The sequence below is a fragment of the Pseudocercospora fijiensis genome (assembly GCF_000340215.1).
Source record: "Pseudocercospora fijiensis CIRAD86 unplaced genomic scaffold MYCFIscaffold_8, whole genome shotgun sequence".
Classification (NCBI taxonomy): Eukaryota; Fungi; Ascomycota; class Dothideomycetes; order Mycosphaerellales; family Mycosphaerellaceae; genus Pseudocercospora; species Pseudocercospora fijiensis.
In genome coordinates this window covers 3,522,603-3,533,480 of record NW_006921539.1, presented here as the reverse complement: position 1 = coordinate 3,533,480, position 10,878 = coordinate 3,522,603, and the positions used below count along the sequence as shown (strand labels likewise).

General features: G+C 40.8%; 1 protein-coding gene across 1 annotated transcript; it reads left to right on the top strand.

The window, feature by feature from the left end:
* Positions 1-9,659: 9,659 nt before the first annotated feature.
* On the top strand, positions 9,660-10,802 carry MYCFIDRAFT_81186 (uncharacterized protein; the record flags this gene model as incomplete). Its single annotated transcript, XM_007932163.1, has 3 exons — positions 9,660-9,679; positions 10,046-10,107; positions 10,312-10,802. 3 exons carry the CDS (start codon positions 9,660-9,662, stop codon positions 10,800-10,802), a joined length of 573 nt encoding a protein of 190 aa, XP_007930354.1.
* Between the last annotated feature and the right edge of the window lie 76 nt (positions 10,803-10,878).

Sequence of the window (10,878 nt, the reverse complement as noted above, 5' to 3'; positions counted from 1 at the left end):
GTTAATAGGCACGCCTCCGTAGGTAGATAAAACATCGGAGATGTTATTACTACCGTTAGCAAGAGCCGCAATACGCGCTATACGAGCGTTACGGGCATCGCGCTCCGGCGCGTTCGGATACGAGCTCTTCTAGTAGCCTAACTGTCCGTAGTACCTATATAGGCTAAGACGGCGTCTCTTATCGCGCTGCTCTTATATAAGCGGCGCACGCCTGCCGTTAGTTACCGACAGGTCTATAGCGTTACTACCGTTCGATGTCGTAAGAGGAGTTATCGAAGCTAGCGGTAGTAGAGTAGCGGCCGGGGTAGATTAGCGGCGCTATAGGTTGCTATTGCTAGCTAGATTCGTATTCGTAGTAGTCTAAGGAGCCGAGTTAGCGCGACCGGTAGGGTTTAAGCTAGACGAGGGCTGCTTGTTCGAGAACATGCTACGCTATATACTAGAGGCCTTAACTTCGCCTTTGCGCTACCGGATAGAGTAATCTAAGGGCTTGAGACGGTCGTAGATCTAAGTAAAGGTAAGCAGGTTGTAATCCTATATCCGTAATACTTTATTAGTTAATTCCTCGCTAAGGCCTTCTCGGAAGGCTTCCTTAAGAGCTAGACCGGAGTACCCGACGATAGCATTTAACGTATTAAACTCGGCCTTATAATAAGAGAACTCCTTACCCCCTTGCTTTAGGGCCTTAAGCTTCGCGAGTGCTATGCCCTCCTTATTACTATCTCCGAAGGTATCGATTAGGACCTTCTTAAATTTAGTTACTATACTTAATATAAAGGTAATCCGTAGCTAGGGACCCGTGCGATTAATATTAATATAGGGGACTAGAATAATGCGAGCCTTTAGACTAAGTCGGCTATATATATAGGAAAGCTAGCTATATAGTGTCGGGTACCGATCGGTATTAGCAGTAAGCTTAAGGAACATCGCGATCGACTATAACTTAAGCGTAGCTTTGTTATCGCTATTATATAGCTCCGGGTCCGGCATCTTCTCGGACTTATCGACTTTAGACTAGCTACTAGGACCTAGTCGGCTCTAAGCTTGTTATAGTACTTGGTTTAAACGGGTTATCTCTGCCTACAACTATAGTACCTAGTATAAAGGCACCGCCTACTTGTTAGCCGACCCGGTTCCCGCAGCTAGTAGGCCTATAAGGCGGTCTACCTCGTTCTAAGTATTAATATATTGCCTCTGTACATAGTCTATTCGGTCGTTTATAGCCTTAATCGTATCTTCGCATTACGTTTGTCTCTTATTAACCTCGGCTATAGTAGCGGCCTTAGCGGCTTCGGCAATATCGCGAGCCTGCTAGGCTCTCTATACGTTATTGTCTAATTCGAGGAGTTGTGTTTCGTACGTTTAGAGGTATCGGTGGATATAACGGAACACCGTCTCGGTAGAGGCAGTAGTAAAGAAGCTAGCGAGCTCTTTAGCGGTCGGTAGGATAGGATATATCTAAACCTAGCTAGTACGCCGCTATTCTAGCGTAGGCGGTAGTGCACTTAGATCGCTAATTATATAGTATATAGGTTAGCGATTGCCTGTATTGTCGAACCGCGAACTACGCGGAGATTCTAGCGCTTCTTCTATACTAATGTCGCGTTACGACGCGCTAGCCGTATAGAGAGTAGATTAGTAGACTTCTTAATAGGCTCGAGCCCTTGCTAGATAGAGCTTAGTATATAGATCCTACGTGCTACGGCTTATGTAGTAATTGTAGGTCGGCGTAACGACCTAATAAGTTGCTAAGGGTGCCTCTAGCTCGTAGGCCGAAGGGCTTCTATAGAATAGGATGCTTCGTACTATTAAGGAACGATTAATAAGTAAATAAATACTATCGCTATCTATAGGCGACGAAGCATAGAAGGTAAAAGTTCTAGCAAACGCTCGAAAGGAAGAGGTTCGAAAAGCTAGTGCCTAAGGCATTAATGCTAAGACCTAGCTATATAGGACTAGCTTCTAGCCGGTCCGTAATAGAGGCTAGTATTAGGTTGCTAATAAACAGGACCCGGATATCGTTAGGGCACTCGCTAATATTAATGTATTTAATGTCCTCTTTCCTAGCGATTCTAAATCGCTACTTCTAGAGGCCTAGGTCTATAGCTACAGCGTAGTACTTAAGAATAGAGTTGCTAATAACAATATCGGATAGGAGGCTGTCTATGTCTACTACGTAGGTAGTAAAGTCTAGTAGGCGCTCATTTCCGAGGTCGTCCTTTAGAGCTATAGGAACATAGTAGGCCCTATAGGTTAAGTGCCGAGCGTTATTAAACTAAGTAAGGGTTAGCAGGTTAGTCCTCGGCAGTTGTCGAAGGTCTAATTACTTAGCTAGGCGATAGCTAATAAGGGCACTAACTGAATTTCCTAGATCTAGTATAACCTTGGTTTAATAGCTAGTACCCTTCGTGTCCTATACAAGGTAGGAGCGTATTATAGCTAGCATAATATCGATAGTCTTACGCCGTATAAGGCTAATAGTTAGTGCGGCGCTTACTCTTTTTTCGACTGATTAAAAGAGCCGACTAGGGTAGCATTAGTAGCTAAAAGGTATTTCCTATACTTAGCGGAAGTACGGTTAATTCGGGCCTAGTCCTTAGGTTTGTCGTATTAGCCTAGTAGATAGCTAGTACTATTACAATTGAAGCACTTTAATCCGGTCGGGAGATTATTGCCGTAGCTATTGTTACTGCTATTATTAGTCGAGCGGTTAGCATTATAGGGATACGAGCCCCTTCTACGGCCCCTATCGCGGCCTCCTCTATATAGCCGGCGGCTACGGCCTCTTCTACGATTATTGTTACTGTTCCTATTGTTAGCATTGTTATTATAGTAGGAACCTTAATTTCCTCCGCGGCTACTACGATTGCCGCGGTTAGTACTAGCTAGCCGGATCCTCGATTCTAGTCGTTATTAGAGCTAGACAGCTCGTTCGGCTGTTTCTACTTCGACTATAAATTGAATGCGTATTAGGTTAGCTTATTCGAATATACGGCGACGGTCTAATTCGAGGATAAGTTCCTATCTAAGTTTTAGGCGTATTTCCGAGATCTATATAGAATTAGTCTTAGGCGGAAGGTTATCCTCGAGGGTCTTTAAATAGGCTTTAAATAAGCGAGCCGATTGATTAGTCTTCTATTTAGCTCGAAGATACAGGTCCTAAGCATATTATTGCCTTAGTATAGGGTTTCTAAGGGTATCTAGTATAATAGTTTTGTAGGTCTGCTACTAAATAGCGGTCTAGTCGTCGAGGGAGTCGAAATAGTTATCCTATATACGCTTTAGGTCGCTATTAATATACTACATAGCGTATACGACTAAGGAATAGTCGTCTAGTAGCGCTTTTAGTGCATTGCGCTAGTTGAGTTTACAGTTACGAATGTAGTCGTTATACTGCTTTCGACTAGATCCGTTAAACATAGTGTAGTCCTTAAGTTTAGCGTCCTTCTTTTAGATAGGTAGTAAAGAAGGTCCCGCTATTAGTTTAGTTGTCGGGGCTTCCTAAAGACGACGGAGCTCGAGGAGATTATCCTTTAGCTATTGTTCTTAACGTAGGGTAGTAAGCCTGTTTTAAGTAGCTTCTTAAAGTCTCCTTAATAGTTAAGGGCTAAAGGCTAGTTAGCTATATCGTCGATTAACAATATTGTTAAGAATGTCGTTAATAGGCAACTCTAGGTCGTTACCTAGAATTATAGGTTCTTCGGTAGGCCTAGTAGTAGGCTCTTTAGTAGGAGGCACTTTAGCAGGTACTCTAGTAGGCACTTTAGTAGGCACTTTAGTAGGCACTATGCTACTAGTATTATCGTTGCTAGCGCTGCTAGCGGCGCCGCGATTGTTGTTTCGTAATAAGCCGGCTATTGTAATAAGGGGTAGCACTAATAATGTATTATTAGCCCCTAAGATGCGGATGTAGCGGAATTAGTAGATATCGGTCTAGTATGTTTGACTTAGTATAATAGGCCGTATAGAAGGCCTTGCTTAATAATTGGTACGGTTGTTTCGATAGAATAGTACGTATAGGTCCCGTTCTTCGGGCGCAATATAGTTAGATTAGTCTTGTTCGTAGCTATACCGCTAAAAGCTTGAAATAAGGACTATCTAGCTACTGCCCTTAAAGGGTAGATTAAATACTGTATAAGAAGGGTATATTAGCAGGTAGATAGGGTAGTAGTGGGTACGAGTAGTATTCGATAAGGAGCTAGGAGGAGAGGGAGGAAGGCAGGCAAGTTGGCCTATTGCTAAGCGCTAAGCCCTGCCTAAGGCACTGAGACCCTAGCTTCACTTAGCCTAGTTACATGCCAATCACGTATAGCCTCTTTAGCCCTAACATAATTATAGCCTTTAGATATAGCTATATTCGTACCTCTTACCTCTTAGTATTCTACGGCTTTAAACGACTATCTTTATAGGTTATAAGTTATATAGGATATTGCAAAGCGGTTTATACTATTTTTAAAGACCTAAATGCTTATAGTAAGGACTTATAATATAGCTTCTACCTTTAAGAAGACTATTATCTACCTATTCTATCTTAGAGAAGTACTATTCAAATTAGCACTATCTCCGAGTCCGAAGCCTAGTAATAGCTTAAGCGTAGTAAATGTAACCTAGTTACTATTATAGCCGGCAATTGTAGCCGGTAGTCGAATAAGAGTGTCCTTATAGTAAAACTAATATAGTCTCTAGTTTAAACTAGGAATCTATATAGTTTAAAAAAACCAAACCGGAACTAGGGAGCTAGTTCGCCGCTAAGAAACTAAACTATATACGTTTAGTAGTTCGCAAACCGAACTACTACGGGGTCTAGTAAGAAGTATAAATATCTCTTTACAATTATAGGCTTATTAATTTTCTAGGTTTTGCTAATATATCTTCGTCGCCTAAACGTATATAAAGATACCTTTAGAACTTAGAATAGGGTAAGAGTAAAGCAAGCTAAATATAGAAAGAGCCTAGAAGACTATAGCGAGAATAAGATATTAGAAAAGGAAGACTATCTATAGTATATATAAAGGAAGGGTATTCCTCGGAAAATAGTACTTAAAATTAAGAAGGCTTTTAGTAAATAGATAGGAGAAGGCTAAAGCGCCTAAAAAAAGTAGGCAGACGAAGACTATTATAAAGAAAAGTTATTCTTCTATAAAAAAAGGGTAAAAGGTAGGTTTTAACGATAAAGAAGCGGCGCTTTAAACTAGGTACTATTACCCTTCGCTAGATCCGGCTATTCTAAGATAAAAGAGGGACTAAGCTTTCAATCTCTAAGACTCCCTTCTAGCGACTCGTCCGAGAAACTATATTAGATTTTAATTCTAGTATACGATTTACGGCTAAGGCGGTTAGTACTCTTTAGGAAGCTACGGAAGTATTCTTCGTAACCGAGTTTAAGCTTTCTAGCCTCCTTACTATCTATACGAAGCGGATTACTCTTTAATATAAAGATATATAGCTTCTAGCTAAGATTTAGCGTCGGGTTATAGCGGATTAATTAGGATTTGTATTTAGTCGTTATATTAACCTAGGAAGAGGCCTATTTTCGCATCCTTTTACTAGCTATAGGTACTAGCTATACTTCTAATTTTATCTCCGCGCCGTACCTAAATCTAAGGTACGAAGTAGAAATCTAGCGCCTTATATTTACTCGGTTATTACAGAGACGAGCTATATTTAGACTAGTTTCTTTCTATATTCCGACTTAGCGGATAGTAAGCGAAAGGACGATAGAACGTTTATAATATATCTCTATTTAGACCTAAAATACAAAGGTCCTAAGGAGCCCTAGTATTCTAACTATAAGGAGATTCTTTAGTATTAGTACTTTAATCCTCTATACTACGAGGTAGATAGCAAGCCTATAAGAGAGAAACTTTAACGAGAAATTCTCTATAATACGTAGCGCTATTATATAGCTATAGATACGTACTAGGTCTAGTAACTCGAAGAAGAAGTAAGATATCCCGGCTTTACTCGATAGCATTCGTAGTCTAACTATACTAAGAAGCAGAACTAGATATAACTAAAGGGGAAGAAAAGTCGTTATACGAGCCGGGTATTATCGCTCGCCGCTACTCGTATAGCTAGGGCGGATAAGGAAGAAATCGATAGTATATTAGTAGAGTCGAGCGACGACTCTACCTAGTATAAGTCTAACGAAGAAGAACGTATAGCGTATATAAGAGACGTAAAGAAGCCTCGTTCCGAGATACTAGCTCTACCTCCCCGCTAAGCTTACCTAATCGTATATAATACGGTCTTATAAGCGAAGTACGAGATTATATAGGCTCTTAGTCGTTTAGAGTAACGTACTATATAAATAACTAGGCGCACTACTCTTATTTACTTACGACCTATATCCTAGGATACTCTTCTTATACTTTTTTATATACTTTTTTAATACCTTACCTATAAGCGCTCTACGATAACCGAGTAAATATAAGGTATAGGGTTTCTACTTAGTACCTTAGCCTTCGAGATAGGGCGGACTTAAATTAAGAGGTATAGCTAGCACTAGTAGCCGGTATATAGAGATAGTAGTAGGCCTCTTCCTACTAAATAGCTAGCTTATTTAAAATAGCCTACCGTAGTATAGATATTAATTATATTTTCTAGTAATAGGCTTAGGTTACCTACGAGATTACTATAGCTAGTAGCTCTAGCCGGGTATTTATAGATAGTTAGACGGTATATAGTAGTATTATAGTAATAACGGCGGAAGGTATCTAGTTAGAATTTCCTAAATTCTTCTTATAAAGCGAGTCGCCGTTTTACTATCTAGCGGATAAGTATTTCGACTTCTAGACTAGGAAGCTAGTTTAGAATCTAATCGAATTACTAAAGAATATCTATATTATAGTAGGATACTACTATTAAGCTAACTATTTATTACAAGGAGGCTTTCGCCGTATTACTATACCGGCTATAGATACCGGCTATATTTTAAAGTTTGCCGTACCTATCCCTTTTAGCCGTACCTACCCTTTTAGCTATATCTACCTTCTTTGCTTACTCTAACGTTACTATAATATAGGCTTACGCGACGCTTACTCTTTTACCTAGCAATACCGCGATACTACCTCTCTCGCTATATATAATCTTCGTATCGATACCTATATCTCTACGCTCTATATCTACTACTTCCGCTCTATCCTCGCTCTACGCGCGCCTTCTTATACCTTCGTAACGTACTCTTTTATTAATTCGACGACTTTTATAATAGCGAGTCTACTTAACTAAGTTACGACGTCTCGTAAGAAGGGACCTACTACTACTATAGGTCGTAATAAGACCGTACCTACTAGAAAGAGTATAGTATATCTATATAAGAAGGCTACTACTACTACCGCTAGCTCTAGTACTAGAAAGCGCGTCGTAGGTAAGGCTCTATATAAGACGACGACTAGCGCTTCTACTACTAGTAGTAACAATTATACTAAGCGTCGATAGTACCTAGGAAGTAAGTTTTATCCGTAGCTAGTAGCGTAGCCGGTAGCGTAGCCGGTATTTTTACTTATTTTTACTAATCCTTCTTTAGGCGTAGCCCTTCGTAAGATTCGGAGGTATTAGAGTATTAGTAAACTCCTAATCCGTAAAGCTCCCTCCTAACGACTTATTCGCGAAATTACCTAAGGTAGTATATTAAACTATCGCTTTTAAGCCTCTATAATAGAAGCCCTTTAGGAGGCTATAGAAGCCTACCTAGTTCGTATCTTCGAATATATATTTCTCTTCTACCTCTTTTTAAACTATACTAATACTATTTTAGCTATTAACCTTATAGCTATCTACGCAAAGCGCGTTACAATTATAGATAAGGATTTCGAAGTCCTCGATTAGATTCTTAAAGGCTAGAATATCTATATTCGAGATAGCAGTAGGTAGGTATTATCGTAGAATAGATATTTTAGTAGGATAGATATTCTTAGTATCCTCTATAAGCGTTTCTATATATAAAATATACCGCTATTATACGGCGCTATATAGCGCGCTCTAAATACTCTCTAGATATATATATAGTATAATATATAGTATAATATACATTATTAGCCGTACGGAATCGAAGTCTTCGAGAATTCTATTAGTACTAAGGAGTAAAAATGCCGGCTACGCTACTAGCTACGCTACCGGCTATACTACCGGATCTTACAAAGGGCTTGCTTTAAGTTACGTATATAATCCTATACTTCTTAGAAACCGATAAATTCTATAGTTCGAACCTACTACTTCTACAGTTGCTTAGTAAACTAACCTAAACTAAAGTAAAATTTCGGCTTAGCAAACTAAAGTTACTAAACTAAACTAACCCGAACTACTACGGGGTCTATATTATACGCGTTCCGGATAGTACTTACTATACGCGTTCTAGATAAGACTTAGTATAAGCGTTTCGAATTAGAATTACTATATAGCGCGTTCTAAATAAAACTTAGTATAGGCGTTATAGATAGTAGTACTAACTATTAGCGCTCTAGATTAGACTTGCTATACGCGTTCCGAATAGTACTTAGTATTATAAGCGTTCTAAATTAGAATTCCTGTAAGTGTTTTAGATTAAAAATACTATAAGCGTTTTGGATTAGATTTACTATACGCGTTATAGGTAGTACTTACTATAAGCGTTCCGACTCGGAAAGAACTACTTACTATAAATATTTCGTATTATACGATAAAGTTATATAAGCTACTTCTAACTTAGGGTTAGGAGCGGCGTCGCTTTTTATAATAGTTATAAGTCTGGCTTTACGCTTCCGAGGGATCGCTAATAGCGATATAGCGTAGTAGTTATAGCGTAAAAGCTAAGAGAGAACTAAGCCTATTTAGGGCCTATTTAGGAAAGGTTGCTAGTACTTCTATTATACCGCGAGTAGGAGTATACTACGCTAGTAGCGGGATAAGGATACCTAAGTTAAGAAGACTTCTTTACTTCCCTAAAGTAAAGAAATAAAGGAAGTATTATACGATAAAGTTATATAAGCTACTTCTAACTTAGGGTTAGGAGCGGCGTTACTTTTTATAATATTTCGAATAGTACTCGCTATAGGTATTCTAGATAGTAATTACTATAGGCGTATTCCGGAAGTAGTTACTATAGTACTCGCTATAAACGTTTCTAAATAGTGCTTTCTAGTACCTATAACGCGTTCCGGATTAATATTACTATTAGCGTTTTAGATATAGCTTACTATACGCGTTTCAGATTGGGCCTGCTATAGGCGTTCTAGATAAGATTTTAGCCACTCGTCGCCTTAGGCTTCTCGTGTGGCTCTTCGAGCCACATAAGCACTAGTGAAATGATAATAAGCCAAGCCCCATTCCCGGCTGTTGTGTCGAGGGTAAGGCGTTGGTTTTTCCGGACACGAGGACAAACACATAGTGCCTACGATCGCCAGCTCCAGTACCACAGAACACAATAATCTGACCTCTACAGTCAACATCGACACAGCAAGAACACGATGCGGTCTATACTCACCTTCGCTGCGACTATCGCTCTCGCATTCACCGCTTCGGCAGATGATCCAGCTCCCCCCTTTGATTCTCTATGCAAATGCAGTGATGTCGCTATTTGCAAATCGGATGGAAGTTTTGGATGTTTATCTGACGGAGCTCCACTCTGTCTCGTCAAGAGTTCGAATAAAGCCTGTCAGAAGAAGTGCACTATTTCAGGCATGAGCTATGAGTATACAGAGTAAGTAGCGTGTTTGCGAATTTTGGACTGGTTCCTAATATAAGATATAATAGCGCAAGCGAGGGCACCGCCTGTATCTGCAGCAATCTCGATGCTAGGAAATGTTAGGCGCCGGTGGAATGGGGGACGGAAAAATCCTGGCATTCAGTGCTGTTCTGTTCTGCTCAACAAGTGCTGCTTCGCAAAGACGTCTTACTAGCCGTACGGTGTCTAACACAGTTCTGATGTCTCACATAATCTGATATTTGATCAAGATTCACGGTCCTTCTGCGAGATAGATCTCGGATTTCATCACTTAAGAATAGCTGGTTGACCTCGAATGTGCATCTCAGCAAACTTCACAAGATCACTACTCATCATGAACAGTAACCCTACACTCCCATACGAGCTCAAGCTAATGATCGCTCCCTCTCTGGTGCCCGGCATATGTAAGCTACGACGACACATTGCAATACGCCTCCTTCAGCACCAGCGATTGAACACAACGAAAATACCTCCGCCTCCTGGCATCGACCTCGATTTTCAGCGCCTCGCACGCCATCTTATGGATCATACGGAGTGGAGCCACTTCCGTGAATGGATACATGCAAGTATCGGACCATGTCTTACTGACTTGGCATTCTTCAAAATAGTACGAGACGTAGAGCGGAGTTGGCTTCGCGAAATGGCAATGGACTATCGTGAGTTCAACCACTTCTGCCGTCGGTCAGACGATGAGCAATACAGATGGCGGACCAAGCTTGTCATAGAGCTGTTCCCATCAGCAGATTTCAGTAACCCACCAGAACAGCTGAGCAACGCAAATCTCGTCAGACAGCCGTTGACGATGGCAGAAAAAAGGATACTCGCACATCGCGATCAGTGGTCTTCATCCGGCCACCGACCCCAAGACCCAAAACAGCTTGATCGCCAGATCTTTCAAGGCCTGACTGAGATCTGGCTAGATCTGATCCGTACCTCAGGACTTCCTCATTTCGTTCGGCATGTCTGCGTCATAGCCAAAGACAATGACAGGCCCAGCCCAGCATTCCGTGCCCGTGGAGTGGATGGTCGCGCACTGGGCAACATCACGAGTGCTCTGAAGCATCTGGTAGGAGCTCACAACGTTGTTACCGTCTTCTAGGGTCATTGAGGACGATCTGCTGCGGCCACGGTGGACGAGCTCGAGATCTATGCTCGCAGCACCGCCCAACCGAGCA